Source organism: Rhineura floridana, chromosome 2 (genome assembly GCF_030035675.1).
Source record: "Rhineura floridana isolate rRhiFlo1 chromosome 2, rRhiFlo1.hap2, whole genome shotgun sequence".
In the NCBI taxonomy this organism is placed as follows: Eukaryota; Metazoa; Chordata; class Lepidosauria; order Squamata; family Rhineuridae; genus Rhineura; species Rhineura floridana.
The window spans coordinates 189,868,711-189,888,460 of NC_084481.1; the positions used below are offsets into that span (position 1 = coordinate 189,868,711).

A 19,750-nucleotide genomic window follows, 5' to 3' on the forward strand; every position below is an offset into this window, starting at 1 on the left:
AAATGTCCAGAATTTACTAGGAGAGAGGTTTCAAAGCAAATCTATTTTACATACAGTTGGATAGTATACTACAGCATTTGACAACAGGAAATGCCACAAGAATGTTCAATGTATGAAGTAAACTTCCTTAAGGAGTTTTGTTTTACTGTCTTTTGAATTCTACCTAGAAATGGATGGCTTGAGGGCTCCATGGAGTGATGTTGGCAGTGTATAGACGCTAAAATAAAACAGCTGCTAGCCATCTTGCTTCAAATCAGCACCATGCAGAATCTGTGTTGGGCATCTGAGTGAGCTGAAAGGAACGGCTGTTACATTTGAGAAGGCTTGAGTAAGTTCTATTTTACAGCAGTCTGCTCATTTTAAGAAGGTTTGAGGACTTTGTGTATTATCTTGAGTTGGAGGAGAGGAACTTGAACTATGCATTTTTCCAGACTGGGTCTAGGGAGGATAGGAAATACGGCTTTTGATGAGAGAATGAGTAAAAGGTTTCAGAATTGTCTCTGATGCAAAAGTTTCAAACATTGGGGCTCTTCCATTCTAGTCTTGTTGATGAACTTCATGTTCAGTGAGGTGCACTGTGTGAACATATGCTCACATTTTATTTTCCTTTTCTGTGTTTTTTCAACAGAAGCCAATTCTACAATAAAGAGTGCCTGGAACTGACAAAAAATTGCATCGTGTAGAAAGCAAGATGGATAAGAAAGCATTTGAGATGGTGCTTGATGAAATCAGAAAGGTAATTAGTGATTAAACACATATAGTGTAAAAGCAGCACAACTATAAAATATATAAATAAAGTTAGAATAGGGAATAAACTGAATATTGTGTAGATAAGTTTTTTGTATGTTATTGCAGGCATTCTGTCTCTAACATACTGCATAAGAGATGATCTGTAATTATCAAAAATGTGCTTTTTTAAATAAAACCTGTAATTCCCAGGATTTTAACAAGAGCCAATTGGTCATTATATGTTCTTATGCATCCCATCCCTACTTTGGTTTTTCATGCATTTTGATTTTAAAGGCCGTTTTATTGAATGACAGTCTAATTGAGTTGTTGCTGTTTTTCTAATCCAGGTAAAGTCTGCGGAGGAGGAGGGGAATGTTTGCTATTTTCCTTTTATAGTTATTGGATTATCATTGTTGCTTCATTTACCTCTGTATTCTCTGTGTACAGCTACCAATATGACTCTTAATTTTGTACAGTAGGCTACATTCAAGACATGCAAGAGTTGGAGATTTCCACACACACCTTGATCCAGGGAAACCAAAGGTGGTAATCACAGTTCAAGGACACATTACAGCCAGGCAAAAGCAGTTGAGGGCACAGATGAGGTCTGGGAGAGTCTCAGGGGCCAAATAAAGATGCTTGAGAGGTCCACATTTGGCCCCTGGGCCTGGTGTCCCACTTCTGTTTGATTTATTATCTCTTCATTCCTATAGTCTTGCAAACTAATTTCTGAACATAATTTTGACAACTATCATTTTTTGTGTTTTATAGGCTGTATTGATGGAGTACAAATTAAAAGCTATTGAATATGTACATGGATACTTTTCTAGTGAACAGGTAATTCTGAAGTACAAAAAGTTGTGTATCACTCTGGAATGTACAACAGATGCTGTTAGACACGAGCTCCCTTTATCTCTAACAATTGGCTGTGCTGACTGAGACTCCTGGAAATTGGGGGTCAATCAACATCTGGAGGGCCACAGGTTCCCCATCTCTGCACTACAGCGTGAACGGTCCTGGAAGACTGAGAGGAGGGTAACCTTTGTGAAACGACAGACAAATCAGCCCTTGTCATAGATGTTTTCCCTCAGTTAAGAGCCATATCCTGTGAAACAAGAAAACTGTATGTTTATAAAGTCTGATGCTGGGTATGGGAACAGGTTTATGCTCCAGCACTGAGAGCTGACCTCATCCCTTACATCAGGGGTGCTTGAACCTTCTACCCTCAAGGCCCACTTGGGACAGCTGAAAATGACTGAGGCCACTAGTCACAAAATGATGACGTAGGGGCATCGGTCACAAAATGGTGGTGCAGTCCTAAGATGGAGGCAGTGTTTGTCATAACCAGTTGGCAATCTTTATTGATTATAAGTTGCTCTGGGTTCACTTTTGTGAAGAAAAGTGACATAAACTTAACAATACATTATTACTGATGTCATTATTTATTTATCAAATTTATATCCCACCCCTCCTCCCAGAAGGAGCCCAGGGTGGCAAACAAAAACACTAAAAGCTCTTTAAAACAACTTAAAAACAATAGACTTTAAAACATATTAAAACAGAACATCTTAAAACATATTTAAAAAACAACTTTAAAAACATATTAAAAACAAATCCAGCATAGATGCAGGCTGGGGTATGGCCTCTACTTAAAAGGCTTGTTGAAAGATGGAGGTCTTCAATAGGCGCCAAAAAGATAACGGAGATGGTGCCTGTCTAATATTTAAGGGGAGGGAATTCCAAAGGGTTGGTGCCACAGTGCTAAAGGTCCACTTTCTATGTTGTGTAGAGTGGACCTCCTGGTAAGATGGTATCTGCCAAAGGCCCTCACCTGCAGAGCGTAGTGATTGACTGGTTATATAAGGAGTAAGACAATCTCTCAGGTATCCTGGTTCCAAGCTGTATCCCAAGGGCTTTCTACACCAAAACTAGAACATCTCCCAAACTTCTTGGTCTCCTAGCTGCCTTTCAGCATGGAAGGAGTCCTGGTGTTGGCATTGGTCCAACCAGAAGGCTTATGACATTGCTAGGGGGTGGGGCAGGCAGATAAGTGAAAGTGCCCCATGGCCCACTATTTGAGAAATACTGCCTTACACCAAGTGTTGCTGCATTTGCATTCAGATTTACAACATTCATTAAACTGAGAATCAAAATTTAGATAATTTTGACATGCCTTTTCTAGAACTCTTGAATTGTACGGTAATATTCAAGATACACATTTTGCCAAATTAGTTCTCAACTATTAAAGAATCAAAGAAAATAGTTCTACTAAAATTTCTGAGGGATTTTTTTTATTTCTAGAGAATTCAATAGCCACAAATGATGTACAAATGCGTTCATTTGTTCGGTGATAAACATATGATGAATTGTAAGATTTCTTTCCTTGCAGATTGTAGAATTATTGAGATACTTCTCTTGGGCTGAACCACAGTTAAAAGCAATGAAGGCACTGCAACATGTACGTTTTTTCATTGAAGCAATAGTTTTGTTAAATCACATTTCTCTGGTCTTCCTTACATACTATCATTTACATTCATCTACTTTAGTAAGTGATTTGTCTTTTTTTCTTTGGGTAGTGTGCTTTAATAGTTGGCTTCATACTATAGTAGCTGCAAACGTTTGTTCTAGCACATCCTGTGACTAAGTGGCCCACTGCATCCTTTCCATATTTTTGATTTTCCTGAAAAATTCCTGAGACAAATATTCTCAGATTGGTACGATTCCCTAGGTGAATAAATAATCTCCTTAGGAAACTTCCTGTGTTTAACTGCTGTTATTTCCTAAAGTTTGCATGAGAGCTATCTTTCTGCTTCTTACCCTATCTTCAGTTAGAAAATAGAACGTTCCTCTGTATTCCTCCCCTCTTCCCTTCAAATATATGCATGGGTTCTCGGCCTTTTTCATGTTATTTGTCTTCTAGGCCTTTTTTTAATCCTTGTAGCTTGCTTAATATTTTTTTCAAAATTCTTCTGAAGTGCCCAGAAGTGAACACAGCAGTTGTGTTGGGCAGTAGATAAGATCTCTCTGATTCTAGATTTAATGACATTGTTTTTTAAAAGCTTAGTCCAACACACACACCCCAGTCCTGCACAAAGGAGGTTTGGATTGTGTTCTTAATGTATTTTATCACCAGTGTTCCTAAAGATTACTTCAAATCCTGATCACTTTGATTCATATTGTGCATGCTTCTCACATGTCATTTTTTGTCATGTAACCTCTCTGTTCAGTCAGTACTGCCTACTGCATCATCACCTCCCTTCTTGGTATTGACTATTTCAATCTGGGTTGTATCCAACAGTGTCTGTACATGAGCAGAACAGAGTTCCACTTATACGTTGTTGGCTTCCTCTCCTTTTCCCTGCATACCTTGGGGGAGGGGGTTGCAGAGGGTGGAGATTTGGGGGGAACATGGGGTTTTGGGGGAAGGAGAGGAACAGGAATTCCTGTCGCATGCGTGATTCAACTTTTGTTTGTGACTCTCGACAGCAGACCCTGTCTTATCATTTTGTGTTGTGGGTCTGCTGTCGGAAATAACATTATACTTGCCCTAAATTGTCTGTTCTGCTACAGTTTAGGGAATTAGGCTAGATCATATTCAGGTTCATTCCTGCCTTCCGATATTATCATTATAAATAGAAGTCTTTTTTAGCATCCAACAACATCTGGTGGGTGCCATCTCCCACCATCCTTTATCATTGGCCATGCCGGCTGAGGCTAATGGGAGTTCAATATCTGGAGGGCACCATATTGACTACATCTTAGTAGTTTGTACTCTCTGATCCAAACTTGTTGCCACGAGCTGAATAACCTGTTACGTGAGTCTACAACTGATGTATGTGATGAGGTTGAGACAATTTATTTTTCTTTTGTTTATAGAAAATGGTAGCTGTTTCTGCAGCAAAAGTGGTTAACATCCTCAACTGTTTCACTTTTAGCAAAGACAAGCTTATTGCACTAGAACTGTTGGCTTCGTAAGTATTGCCATGCATGCTGTTGTGAATACTAGCATATATCCTGTTGATGTTTTTGGTTTGATGGAGGCTTGAATGGTTAAGATGCTTGGCCTCAGGGACTGTGACTATGGAGTATTTTCTTGCACTGGTGGCTAGTTTTTTTAAAATATAAACCATGTCTATTTAGACAGAATTGGTCCATCTTCTCTCTGTTCAAACCAGCTTTGTTTTTCTTATTCCGCTGCTGGGAAATCTTTAATACAACATTAAGCTATAATAAATACTACTGACTGTGCACGAGAGTCACTAATTGTTCTAAACAAATTGCTTCATTTTATAGCAATATCATTGATGCTCAGAATTATCGCCTTATTGAAGACCTCTTCAGAACTAGCATGTCTGAGAAGAAGAGGTGCAGGAGAATTCTTGAACAGGTATTATTGTGTAGCTAATCAGTGAATTGGGAGTTTCCAATATGAAAACTACATTTTTTTAAAAAACAAAACAAAAACCAACTTGGGTCTTAAGCTCCTCTGTACAGGATAGAAATGAAGGTCTGAAAATTGGGATCTTGCGATAGGAGCACAGGGACAAAATGCCACAGAGTTCTCCAGGTTTTCAGGACATTGCATGATATTGCATGAATATCCTCTGTTCAAAGGAGCTGAGTCTGTGGAGAAATTTGGAGTTGTGGCTGTGCGTTGCATTCTCCCTTGAACATATAATTTGGCCTTGTAACGTCACTTTGTTCTGTTGCTACTACAGAATTCTATGTTTTTTATCTGAGTATAGATCTTGAAAGGTACACTATTTATTTATAAGACACACTTTCATAAGAATATATCAAAACGGAATACAGCATATAAAAATAAAATCAATAAAAACAATAGTAAAATCATTAAACATCAATCAAGCATCAATAAATAGAGATTGATTGAAAAGAGAAAATTCAAATTGCAACGCCCTGTCTAAACAATATAGTTTTCAAAAAAGTGAGAGATGCATTCTCTTGAACCTCTACAGGTAGGCAGTTCCACAGGGCAGGGCCTGCCACACTAAAGGTTTGGTCCCTGGTGAAGGCAAACCAAAGCTCGAGGGTGAGGAACCACCAAAAGTGCCCCATCAGAAGATCTCAGGGACTGAGGTGGAGCATGAGGAATTATTCATTGTTGATACTAACAAAGTCTGAGAGAGCTCTGTGAGGCATTCACTTACGGTTTTCATAATGAGTAGTGATTTATTATCAGGATTTGAGCCTTTGTGATTTCCAGAGTCTGCTATTAAGTGCCACCCTGTTTCTTTTCCATTTTGTATTATTTAGATGTCAGACTAACCTCTTCATTTCTTTTCATTCAGAAATCAGCAATAGCAAATGTGTATTGGGATGAGATAGCATTAAAGCAGACTCAGGAAAGCTTGAGCTTTTTGAGAGAGATTAAAAAAAAAAAAAAGCTTAAAGCATCACTGACAAATTCCCTCCTGTTGTCTTCTCCTGCCCCAAGGCCCAGAGCATTCCTTGAGGGGGAGGGGGAGGCAGCAGTGGATGCTCTCCAAGGTCTGATAGAGCATACCTTCAAACTCTCTGTTATGAAACTGATGCATCACATGTCATTCCTCCAGGGAGAAGGCCCATGCTGTCAGCTTCCCACTAGGGATTCTACTAATCCCAGTCCCTGGTGCAAAAAAATGCTCTGCTGAGGAGTACCACTGCTGCCAACTTTCCCCAGTTCTGTTCCAAGGGAAGTACTGGGCCTTGGGGAAGGGGAATGGAGAGGCAGTGTCTTGCAAGAATACAATAAGCGTGGCCCTGCATCTGGGCTGTACTCAGATGTTCACAGTGACTCTAGAATCTAGTAGTTTGAGGTCTACACCCATAGTTCCATTTATGTACCTTCATAATACATGCTAATTTCCTGCACGCAAGATTGTGATGTCTGACTAATACTCTGTTTTGTTTTTGTGTTTTGCTTATATTGCAGGCTTCCAAAGCAGGATGCAAAGCGCCTCATGCTATGATATCTTCTTGTGGCATGATTCCTGGAAACCCTTACCCAAAAGGAAAGCCCAGTCGCATAAATGGAATTTTCCCAGTATGATCTTACTGAATATACTTCATTGTTAGTTTTGGGGATGGTGTTGGAGTAACTACTGCATTAAATTACTTACAAAAATGAAAGATTCACTTTTCATCACTATTGGACAAATAATAATTGATAAAACAATTCCTATTTTTCCTCTTTTCCTCTTTAGATTTTTAAAAAGCATCTAATTATAGGGAAGCATCTAAATTCTGCAGGAAATAACTTTTTTTGAGGAAAAAATATACAGTTCATGTCAAAAGTAATGTCACAGCACAAATAAAAAATACCCCCCATAGTAGTCCACTTGAGAAGAATGTCACCCATGTTCTTCTGCCATGTGAGGGGAAAGCATGATCATGCCCCCTATGTTGCACATGCCAAGTAGCCTTTTCCTGTGGCATCTGCAGCTATAGGGCAAATGTCTATGGGAAGAGAATTATTGCATATTAGCGATATGCATCAAAGCTTCCGTACAACCTGAAATCCTGCATGATCAGGATTCTAGGTTGCATTGAAAACTTCACACGTACAGCTGTATGCATTAAGGTCCCCTCCATGCAGGCATCTCGCCTATACATGCAGGTGCAAGGGGGAGGGGTTACTCAGCATGTGCAACGTCAGAGGTGGGGCTGCTTACCTGTGTCACCTTACACAGGAGCTAGTAAGACTTAGTAAATTTGCACAATTTGCATATTCCACCATGGTTGTCAACAGTATACAATAAAGCACAGATTGAACGAATTGCAAGCTCTATTTGAACAAAGGGTATACTTGTGAATAGAGAAAAAACTTTTTCAAAAATGTTTTCTTAAGGTCACTGATTGCACTTGACTATTCAGACAAGCCAGTTTTGGGCGGAAGGGGCAAGTCTCCCATCTCCTCAGAACTACATGTATAAGTCTGGAGGTGGAAACTGTTACCCTTACAGTGAACATCTAATACCCAAGAACAGTGGTTTTCAACCTTTTTTTTTTTTCTTGGTTGAGAAATTTCTGTAACGTCATGAGATCCTGTGGAATCCCAAATCCCTCTCCTTACACAAAATAAAAAAGTAAAATCTAGTAATCGGTAAGTAGCAGCAACCCTGATGAATTGTTAAATAAAGAGGGAAAGTGAAGTGCCTAAGGTGGTAGGTTATAACATTTTGTGGAACCTAAGGATTCCATGGAACCCTGGTTGAACAACACTGCCTTAGAAGGTGTGGTCTGGAACTTTATTCTGAAAACTTTTTCTGCACCCCAATTCTGTGCATGTTTACTCAGAACCCTTTCTCACTGAATTCAACAGCTACTCCTAAGTAAATGTATACAACTGTAACATTATTTGTTTAAATATAGAGGAATTTTTTATTTTATTCTCATCAAGCTATCTTTCATAGTACTATAGGCACTTTTCCTGGTAACAAGGGATAAAATATTCTTAGAGTAGCTCTGACTTTCAGCATATTAATAATTCCTAGAAATGCTACTGTGTGGACTTGTGTTTCTGTATTTTGTATTTGCTTCCCGCACAGTTGTTTAATAGTGGGTCCTCCTTGTTTTCAGGGGTCACCTGTCAAAAAGGAAAATGAAGACTTTACTAACGAAGGCAAGGGAATAGCAGCTCGAATTCTTGGACCATCTAAACCAGTATGCCTACATAAGTATTATTATAAACATCATTATGGGGGTTACTCATGATGTTGAAAACAAAATATAATTGCTTGGGAGATAATGAAAGGATGAAAATGGCACAAATACAGAATTTGTTGCTGTACAATGTCAGGTGAATGTTATATAACTGGTTTTTTAAAAAGGCAAACAGCACCTGTTTATGATGTTTTTTTAAAAGTCAGTTAAAGAAGGAAGGAGAAAAGGATGTGGTTAAATACTGTTTGAATGCAAGGAAGGAAAAGCACAAATGTCAGGGAGGCAGTTGCCTCATCCTCCACATGATCCTAATCACCTGGAGGAAGAAAGGGAGTTGCACCTGCCTCTCCACTCTGTGCACTGGGAAACTTTCTGTGAAGGAGAAGCCTTCAGAAATATTTTATAACATAACTTTGGAAGGTGAGATTTCTTGAATTAAACATAGCCAGGTATTTGTAATATACCTGTGGCCCTAGTCTAGTTGAAGTTAGTTATGATGAAGGCCCATTGAAAGCTGTGAAGGTAAGCTTTTGTGTGTGACAAAAAGTTATTTGTGACAAGCTTATTTCATTGAGTTTGATGGGGCTTAGGCATAGGGCCTATGTTTTGTGTGTGTATTTGGTTACTTTCACAGCTGGAGTAATAGTAAAATAAAAAGCCCAAAATCATTCTGACAGCATTACAGAAATCTATGGATAAAGAGTAACAGAATTTTCATAGGAAAGAAGACTATATAGAAAGTAGAAAAATAAAGTGATAATGAGTTGTATGTAGAACTGAAAATGTAATGGAGCTAGCAGAAGCTGACTATCCCCTCTCATCTCCCTGGCAGCCCTCTGAATATGCTCAACTGGAGGTTAGGGGGTCCTACTGAATGGGGTGGGCTTTGGTGGAAGTTGCAAGAGAGATTTCAGAAAACTGAGCTGAGTCATCTTCACATTTGGAAACATAGGAAGCTGCCTTATATAGAGCTGGATAACTGGGCCATCTAGTTCAGTATTGTCTAGAGTGACTGGCACTAGCTCTCAAGAGTTTCAGACATAACTTTCCCAGCCCTACCTGGAGATTCCAAGACAAGTTGAATCCTGGACCATTTGCATCCAAAGAATGTGATCTGCCACTCAGCTCATTCTGCTTCCCGACTCCTAACAGAGCAGAGCAAAGTAGAGCAGAGGGAGCTGTCTCAGTTGATCTACAGGTGAGGACATATAAGCAAGCCAGCTTTCAGAGAGCGAGCAAACAGGCAGAGCAAACAGGAGTTTGACAAAGGAACTGTAGCGAGGAAAGGAAAAAGGCAAGAGGGCTCTGAAGCCGTGTGCTCTAAGCTGTGTGCTCTGAAGGGCTCCATAGCTGCTTGATTGGAAGGGGTGTGGCCTGATAGTTATTGGCTTAAGGGCATGGCCTGAGAACTGCTGAGAGCAGCAAGCAGCAGTTGTGTGTGCTGGGACTCTCATTCTGCTTCCTGACTCGTAACAGAGCAGAGGGAGCTGTCTCAGTTGATCTACAGGTGAGGACATATAAGCAAGCCAGCTTTCAGAGAGCAAGCAAACAGAGCGAGCAAACAGGAAGAGCAAACAGGAGTTTGACAGCGGAGTTTAACTGGGGAGGTCAAGGGAGGTCCATAAAAAAAACACCAAACAAATTACTAATTCTCCTTGTACAGCACACCACATACCAGTGGGACTCTCAAGTTTACCCTGAAGTAGGACAGGACAGAGCACAGGCCACTCCAAAACAAGTAGTTAGAAAGAAACAAAAGATAGAAGAGAGTATGAATGGGAAGGATTCTCCATTGGTTGTGACCTGCAAGGTATGTGCCATGTTTGTTTTCTTGCCTGAGAACAACATGGCATACACCTGCAACAAGTGCAAGCTCGTGGCACTGTTGGAAGAAAAGGTGAAAGGCTTGGAATGGCAGGTGGCCACACTGAGGACTATAAGAAAAGATGAAGAGTTCTTAGATAGAATGCTGGAACAACAGCAGCAAAGAGATGTGGAGGTGGAGGAGCAACAGCATGTGGTAGCAGAAGAAGAGACTGCTTTGGAGAGGAATAACGAAGTGGAGGAAACTCCGTGGGAAAGGGTGACAGTTAGGAGCAGAAGAGCGAGAAGACACCCTTCACCAGTGGAGCTATGGAACTGCTTTCAACCACTCAAGGAGGAGACTGGAGGACAGCCTGTGGAGGAAGAATTACAGGAGACCCCATGCGACAATGAGCAAGAGGCTGAAGCTTAATCAAGCAGGGACAATGAAATCTCGCCCCACAACAATAAGATGAGAAGAGTACTAGTAGTGGGAGACTCCCTACTGTGTGGGATCGAAACCCAAGTATGCAGAGAAGATCTGTGGACTCGCCAGGTATGCTATCTACCAGAAGGACGGATTAGAGATGTGACGGAAAGGTTGCCATCACTCATCAAGCCCACCGACAGGTATCCCTTTCTCCTCATCCATGTGGGAACAAATGACACTGCCAAACAGAGCTATGAAGAAATCGCATCAGACTTTAAAGCTGTGGGAAGGAAACTCAAGGACTTTGGGGCCCAGATAGTTTTTCATCCATCCTTCCAGTACTTAGGAGAGCAGTAGAAAGGGAAAGAAAAATACTCTGTGTGAATAAATGGCTACGAAGGTGGTGCAGACGTGAAAGATTTGGATTCTGGGACCATGGGCTATGGTTCCTGGAAGATGGATTGCTGGCAAGTGATGGTTTGCATCTCACAAGGACTGGGAAGAATGTGTTTGGCCACAGCATGGAGGAGTTCATCAGGAGGGCTTTAAACTGAATCCTAAAGGGGAGGGAGACATAAACTTGGTGGTAACGACTGATAAAGGCTTATGCACAGTAGCCCGACCAAAGAGATCGGCTGTAATAGGGCCCAGTAACAGCCGTCAGAAAAATGTAGTGAGGAAGCCAAGCCATAAATCACATGGTCTTCGATGTCTCTATACTAATGCGCAGAGCACGGGAAACAAGCAGGACAAACTTGAACTCTTAATACAGGAGGGCAATTATGACTTGATAGGTATAACTGAAACTTGGTGGGATGACTCCCATGACTGGAATACAGCAACTGAAGGATACAACTTGTTCAAGAAGAACAGAAGGAATAAAAAGGGAGGTAGAGTTGCTCTCTATGTTAAAAATATATATCCTTGCACAGAAATACAGGAAGATGAGCTTGGTAGCTCCACCTAGAGTATCTGGATTAAAATTAATGGGGCAAGTAACAAAAGGACTGTGGTGCTTGGAGTCTACTACTGACCACCCAATCAAGGATAAGATGAGAATGTAACTTTTGAAAAGCAAATTGTCAATGTTTCAAGGAGTCATGATGTAGTAGTAATGGGGGATTTCAATTATCCTGATATCTGTTGGGAGACAAATTCTGCCAAACACGGCCCCTCCAAGACATTTCTGACTTTTGTTGGAGATAACTTTCTCCTACAGAAAGTGGAGGAAGCAACCAGAGGATCAGCTATCCTGGACTTGATTCTAACCAATAGAGATGATCTGGTGGATGAAGTGGCAGTTACGGGAACTCTGGGGGAAAGTGACCACACCATATTTGAATTCTTGATTTTAAGAGAAGCAAAAGCTGAGAGTAGCCATACGCGCACCCTGGACTTCAGGAAAGCTGATTTTAATAAACTCAGAACAATTGTAAGTACAGTTCCATGACAAGCCACCCTAATGAGAAAAGGAGTCGAAGATGGGTGGGAGTTTCTAAAAAAGGAAATTCTAAACGCGCAATGGCAAGCAATTCCAACAAGGAAAAAAGGGGGGAAACAGCAGAAGAAGCCAATGTGGCTTCAGAAAAAGCTTAGAGATGACCTGAAAACAAAAAAGGACACATACAGGAAGTAGAAAGAAGGCCAGGTCACAAAGGAAGAGTACAGGCAGGTATCACAGAATTGCCACGATGGTGTCAGGAAGGCTAAAGCTGAGAATGAGCTGAGGCTCGCGAGGGATGCTAAAAGCAACAAAAAGGCTTTCTTCAGGTATGTCCATAGTAAAAGACAGAGAAAAGAAATGGTGGCACAGCTACTCCATGAGGATGGCAAAATGATAACAGATGACAAAGAAAAGGCAGAAGTGCTCAGTCTTCTCCCAAAAAAAGGCCTATGACCCTCCCGGGAAACATGAAGTAGAAGGGTCAGGACTGGACCTTGAGATTGATAGACAAATGGTCAAAGAATACCTAATCACTTTGAATGAGTTCAAATTGGCAGGGCCCAATAACCTGCATCCTAGAGTATTGAAGGAACTGGCTGAAGAACTCTCAGAACCGCTCTCTATGATCTTTGTGAAATCATGGAGGACTGGTGAAGTGCCGGATGACTGGAGGAGAGCTAATGTCCCTATCTTCAAAAAAGGGCAAGAAGGAGGAACCAGGGAACTACAGACCAGTCAGCTTGAAAGCAATCCAGTGATTACTAGGAGCCAACATGGATTTATGAAGAACAAATCCTGCCAAACTAATCTCATCTCAGATTTTGATCGGGTAACCTCCCTTGTAGACTGTGGGAATGCTGTGGACATATTATCTCTCAACTTCAGCAAAGCTTTTAACAAAGTGCTCCATGATATTCTGATTAGCAAGATAGCTAAATGTGGGCTGGATGGAGCAACTATTAGATGCATCCACAGTTGGCTCCAGAATCGTACTCAAAGAGTGCTTATCAATGGTTCCATCTCAAACTGGGTGGAAGTAACGAGTGGGGTACCACAGGGCTCAGTCCTGGGCCCAGTGCTCTTTAACATTTTTATTGATGACTTGGATGAGGAGGTACAAAGCATGCTTATCAAATTTTCAGATGATACAAAATTGGGGGGCATATATAATACCATAGAAGATAGAAAGAAAATTCAAAGGGATCTTGATAGGCTGGAGCATTGGGCTGAAAACAACAGAATGAAATTCAACAGGGATAAATGCAAAGTTCTACACTTAGGAAAAAGAAACCAAATCCACAGTTATAAGATGGGGGATACTTGGCTCAGCAGTACGACATGTGAGAAGGGTCTTGGAATTGTTGTTGATCACAAGCTGAGTATGAGCCAACAGTGTGATGTGGCTGCAAAAAAGGCAAATGCTATATTAGGCTGCATTAACAGAAGTATAGTTTCCAAATTGTGTGAAGTACTACTTACTTCCCCTCTATTCAGCACTGGTTAGGCCTCATCTTGAATACTGCGTCCAGTTCTGGTCTCCGCAGTTCAAGAAGGATGCAGACAAACTGGAATGGGTTCAGAGGAGGGCAACAAAGATGATCAGGGGGCTGGACACAAAACCCTGTGAGGAGAGACTGAAAGAACAGGGCATGTTTAGCCTGGAGAAGAGAAGACTGAGGGGAGAAATGATAGCGTTCTTCAACTACATGAAAGGTTGTCACATAGAGGAGGGCCAGGATCTCTTCTCGATCATCCCAGAGTTGAGGACCTGGAATAATGGGCTCAAGTTGCAGGAAGCTAGATTTCGACTGGACATCAGGAACAACTTCCTAACTGTTAGAGCCATATGACAATGGAACCAATTACCTAGAGAGGTAGTGGGCTGTCTGACACTGGAGGCATTCAAGAGGCAGCTGGACAGCCATCTGTTGGAATGCTTTGATTTGGATTCCTGCATTGAGCAGGGGGTTGGACTTGATGGCCTTGTAGGCCCCTTCCAACTCTACTATTCTATGATTCTAAGCTATGCCCCTTCTCTAAAGTTAGTTACATCAGGAATTCCTGAGTTCGTTTTATTTCTTCATAGCAGAAGAGTAGGGACTCAAGAAGTAGCAAACCCATCTGAAAGAAGGTTAGGGTTCTGCCATAGAAATTGAAAGCAGCTCAATCATATGAATACTGGTTATGACAAACTACAATGTTTCCATCGGCAGGTTTCCAATGTAGAAGTAGGAAGTAGGTGGGAAAGCCTGTGAAAATGGGGTTAACTGAGATTTTGAGAACTTCTGAGCAAAATGCACTTTCCTCTTGAAATATTTCAATACTGAAAATCGAATATAAAGTTTCTGCTACAGAATGTGTTTACAGAAGGAGGGAGAAACTTACTTTGCAATAGCTTAATGTGTTCAGTTTTAACTAACTACTGCCCTTCTTGTTTAGGCTCCAGCAACATATAATCCACATAAGCCTGTTCCTTATCCTATCCCTCCTTGTCGACCACATGCAGCCGTTGCACCAAGTAAGCCCATCATTCCTGTTTTTTTTCTCTGATTACTTCTCCTTTGATAATACTCCTTTTGTAAAATAAACTTTTCCATCCTTCATAGGTAATATCCTCATTTTCTTGATTAGATACTCCATATATCTTACTGTTTATATTTGCAAGATAGAATAATTTCAGTCACTTTCACAGCTCTCCTCTGAACATTTATCCAGCTTATTAATGTCCTGTTTCATTGGTGATGCTTACAAATGAAAACAGTTCTCCATAGGTAGTTGCACTGGTGTTGAGTATAACATTGGTGTTATCTGATGAGTCTGGGTATTGAGGCTTCTCCCATTCTCTGCTCCTCATCCACCCTTAAAAGTTTATTGAATCTGAATGATTAAAAAATGAATTTAGTGTTGAAAAAAGGAACTCTTCTTTCAGTTTATCACTAACAGTGAGAGACAAGTGAATTTTTTGAAATATTAGGACATAGTTGTTCAAGAAGATTAGAGATTCTGGGAGGGATAGCAGAAATCTGTTTTGCTGCTAGCATTGACACCGTATACCTGGCTGTTCATAGTTTCTAATCTAAATGGGGGGAATACTTGTTACACTTATGAGATGTAGAAATCTGTTCAAGGAAAACTGAAAGCTCCAGATTCTGCAGGTGTTTGATAATTCAATGTAAGGTGCTATTCTGCATTTTTGGGTGCAGTTTCAACTGTTCAAACAACTTGCTTTCTTTGTTTTTCCTTTGTTTAAGACGCTTGTATTATGCCTTTCTTCACAAAGTGAATTTAAGAAGGCTTACATAACAGCACATCATACCGGAAGTATTATGTATATGTAAAATATCATCAAATAAAATGTCAATCATATATATGTCAATCATGGCGGTAGATATTACAAAAATAACATTAAGGCCAAGACAACACTTAATTCAGAAGCCCTTTGGAACATCTATGTCTTTGCCAGGCATCTAAAAAAAAGTGTTGGGACCTGATGAACCTTGTGGAGAGGCAATGTCAAATGGTTTGTATCGCTCTCTGCTCCTGGTATCTGTCCACTCTATCTCATTTGTATTGATATCTGGAGGAAGGCCTCAGCTGTTGAATGGAGCAGGTAGAGAAGAACATGGGGGGGAAAGGTAGCCCTTAAGGTATCAAGGATTTGATATGCTACCTTGAGATTATCTGTAACTTTATTATTACACCATCTTTCTTTTGTCTTCTGTTTCCTTTACTAGGTGCTTACAACAATGCAGGTCTTGTTCCGCTAGCCAATGTCATAGCTCCTGGTTTGCCAGCTCCACCACCATATTCTTCTAGTCATGTAGGAACAGATAAAGCAGGTATCCTATGAAACCTCAGCGTGCCTTGGTTATGCCACCAACGTAATAAACAGATAAGAGAGTCTGTACAGATGGCTGGGGCAGCAAGTCTGCTCTTGACTCCAGCAAGACACTGTGGGGCTCCCTCCCTCCCAGCAATGGAGACAGATTCAGCCATGATTTCTGCATAATGGGAAGAGATTTACTTCAGGATGGGCATGAACAGGAATAGCTAACGTGGTGCCCTCCCAATGTTGGACTGCAGCTCCCATCATCCCTGACCATTGGCCATGCTGTCTGAGACTGATGGGAGTTGTAATCTACAGCATATGGAGAGCACTACGTTGGCGTATTCCTACACTGGAATATCTCTCTTTGGGGACCCTCCAAGAGATTCTAGTGATTATGAGGCAGGAATGTGAGAAGAGGTGCTGTGCGGGGAGGCCAAAGGCCTCTGTCTTTCACAGCATTAGTAAAGAGGAAGCTTGAGCAGTGAGGGATGGGTCATATTATCCTACTGTTCTATAGTAGAAATAAACCACTGTTTTTGAGGACCTTGTTGGGATTCCCTAATACTGACCAGGGAGTGAGAGAATGTTCCTATTCCTCTAGCATACCAGTCATAATGATAGCATTGCATTTGTTTTAATGAAAACAATGAGAAAGAGTCTTGTTTTTTAAAGGGTAGTCTCAACAGTACTCTTTTTTCCACCTCGTTAATTATGTTCTTTATGTAGAAAATGAAGAACTTCCCAATCAGACAAAATCTTCCCAAAACCAAGGTAAGCTGTCCATTGACAGAGACAATCTGTAGCTGTAGTAACTAAGTTACATGTATTTGTGAGGAAAATATACGTTATTAATTCTGTTGATTGCTGCTTTTTTAAAAAAATTAATCCATTTGTATTTTAATAGCAAATCTTAAAGGTAAGCAAGTTACTATGTTCTATAAGCGTGTGGAGGGGTTAACCATGCTTAGTGTTTCTTTTTCTGATGCTGTATGTCCACCAGCAGTAAATGCAGGAGTATTTGTTTAGCACAGGGGGGCAAAAACATATTTGCTGTTATTAGTACCCAGCTGAATTCCTTGTACTTAATCTAGGTAGGAGCTATAAATTTCTTCCCTTTCCAAAAAATGCTAATAACCTCATTTAAATCTGTTCACTCTGTTTAACAAACTCTGTGTAGACAGGAAATCACCATGGGGAGGGAATTAAAGATTACATAAAATATGTGGTCACTGCCTTTCTGACAAATATAAGCTACTTTCTCATTTGTTACTCCCACAGTCCTCCTACTCTGGTAAAATGTTCATGTCTTGTACAATATTGTGCACAGCTGCTCTGCATTCTGTCTCAGAAGTGAGTAGTAACTATTCACTATGTGGCTGAATGCAAAGACCTTCTCTAGATGCTATTATCATCTTTGGTAGAAAAAAAGCAAGGGGCGCTAAAATACATTTGAGATAAAGCCCAAAACTATTGAAATTTCAATTTTTACAGCCCCCCTATGAGTGAGCACAATGTATCTCTATGTCTGGAGAATCATAGTCCCTAGAGATCTGTAGTTCTTATCCCAGTGCTCCACCTTCATGATGTCAGTAATTTTGCTGCTTCTATAGAAAGCGTCAACTAATTTAAAACATTTTTGACATAGCCTTGCAGGAAAATTGTAAAGCATTGGTGACAGCCATGGCTCCAATTACTTAGTAAGATTGCTATAAAGAAAGAGAAGTCGCTTTTTCCCCTCCCTGTTTAGCAGAACTAGTCAAAGGTATGTTCCATTATCTAGTTGCTTATGAACTACTGCAGCACTTTTATCCCAAACTAATGGCCAGCTCCTATCTTTGTCCCCACTATGCTTCTTCAATTAATAATTGCTTTTCCTTTTACTGTTGTAACACTTGAGAAATTTTTGAGTTTTAAGTGCAACATGTCAATATAGGAAGTTTGCCTTCTGGAGTTGATTTCAGTGGTATTATATGGAATTTGGTAATTGGAATGGACCATTGGTCTCACCTGAGAGGTGGTTTTCCTGAGTGTCAGGCCATCAGGTGGGTATCAGTGCTACGTAGCGTCCGAAGACAGGAAATACATTAGATTTGAGGAATAAGCAGCTCCTTCCAGTCCTCACTCCAGTCCATTTCTTGACAAAACTGACATAGGACCTCTATAACTCACAGCAACAACAAATAAGACAGAAACAAAACCATAGACAAGGAGCAATATAACAGATGATAATATAGCCTCAACTAATAAAAAATAATAATAAAGGAACAGTAACAAAAACAGCCTTAGCAAAGTAGAGGGCCAATAGAAACAGAGTACACCTATATCAAGAGATCACAGATTTGCATCCCACCCAGGAAAAAAAGGGATTGGGCCCAGTTGCCTGACACCTAGGGAAACCACAGTTTAGGTGAGACCCAACGGTCCATTTTGTCCAGGTGGCAGGACATGAGGTGGGATATACCAAAGCAGTACCAGTAGGGTAGGTCCATCCGGGCTACCTTTGTCTGTAAGGCTACTTGCTGTAACACCCTCCTACCAAAGGAAATATCAACTAAGGCATACATATCTAGCTTATGGTGCTTAATAAAAGTGTTGGGACTAACCCAGGTAGCAGCTCTACAACTGTTCAGAATAAGGGCATTGGTGACAAAAGCTGCCATGGTTGCAGCCAACCTCTTTGAATGTCCACAACCAAGAAGCCGAACTGATGTTGGATTTGGAAAACTCGAAATGAAGCCTCCATTTCCATGGAGGCACCTGCTGTCTCCTGAGCCAATCCACTGCAAAATTCAACTCCCCGCTGAGATTTTCTGCTAACAGTTACTTCAAATGACACTCGTCCCAGTTGAAGAGCAGAGTCGACTCCATCTGAAGACTCATGAATTGAGCCCCCTGCACCCCCCTACCTGTTCATAAGTCTCGCTCATATTGCCTGTCCAGATGAGCATGTGATCTAAGTGAGATCTCTGGTGAAAATGAAGTAGAGCTAGACTCACTGCTTGCGGCTCAAGCCAGTTTATACTGTGGGCCCCTTCGCTAGCATTCCATGCCTCTTGAACCTCCTTCTTGCAGAAGGTGTTTGTGGTGATCATAGTCCATTGAGGTTCCTGGAACAGAATCTCTCCTGAAGATTCCAGACAGAGGTCCACCATCTGAAAGAGGATGAAAGGCCTGGGGAGAGATGAAGATGCCTGTGCTTTACTAGTGTCCAGCTCGTAAGGCAGGAGTGCCCGCTGGAGGGGGGGGTGATGTGGCGTTAGGTACATTATGTATGATTGAGATGAACAGTCCCAGAGCCTTTGCAAGAAACATGATGTTCACTTTCTGCCGGTACATCAGAAATGAAGCCATTTCCCGGATTGCTAATATCTGCACTGGTGACAGGGAGACTAAGGACCTCTCAGTGTCCAACATGGCCCCCAGATGCTACAACCATTGAATTGGTGTGAGATGACTCTTCTCCAGGTTGACCGTGATATCTCAGGGCTGTAAGAGTAATCTGAACATGGGTAGACATCTGGACGAAACTACCCGCCCACAGCAGCAAGCCATCCTGGTAGGGTAGATGTGGATGCCCTGGAGGCACAAGTGTGTCACTGGGGTAACCCTGATCTTTGTGCACACACTTGAAGCCAATGAGAGACTGAGTGGGCAGGCAGTCCGGGCGGGGAAACAAGCAGCCGCCAAAAAGGAAGAAAGCTGTAAATGGGCAGAAAATTGGGGGGGGGGAGAGGTGCAGCAGCAAACTCAAAAAGGAGGGGAGAGAGGAAAACTTGGGGCAGTCAGAACACACAGACCAAGCTAAGAGCAAAAGGTGAAGCTAAGGTTGAAGAAGGTTTAGAGATCTGCTTCT

At 41.2% G+C, this 19,750-nt stretch overlaps 1 protein-coding gene across 3 annotated transcripts in view; it reads left to right on the plus strand.

Annotated features, from left to right (window-relative positions):
- PROSER1 (proline and serine rich 1) overlaps positions 1 to 19,750 on the plus strand; it is a 29,101-nt gene that overhangs the window by 2,755 nt on the left and 6,596 nt on the right. Inside the window, exons 2-12 of one of the 3 annotated variants that reach the window (XM_061611690.1) lie at positions 168 to 328; positions 629 to 736; positions 1,501 to 1,566; positions 3,119 to 3,187; positions 4,606 to 4,700; positions 5,023 to 5,116; positions 6,662 to 6,772; positions 8,308 to 8,391; positions 14,508 to 14,586; positions 15,803 to 15,907; positions 16,624 to 16,668. In XM_061611690.1, coding sequence (XP_061467674.1) covers positions 692 to 736; positions 1,501 to 1,566; positions 3,119 to 3,187; positions 4,606 to 4,700; positions 5,023 to 5,116; positions 6,662 to 6,772; positions 8,308 to 8,391; positions 14,508 to 14,586; positions 15,803 to 15,907; positions 16,624 to 16,668 — 793 coding nt within the window. In that variant the 5' untranslated portion in view covers positions 168 to 328; positions 629 to 691. The remainder of the gene's footprint in view (positions 1 to 167; positions 329 to 628; positions 737 to 1,500; positions 1,567 to 3,118; positions 3,188 to 4,605; positions 4,701 to 5,022; positions 5,117 to 6,661; positions 6,773 to 8,307; positions 8,392 to 14,507; positions 14,587 to 15,802; positions 15,908 to 16,623; positions 16,669 to 19,750) is intronic. The other 2 variants (XM_061611693.1, XM_061611691.1) reach the window with 2 other exon arrangements.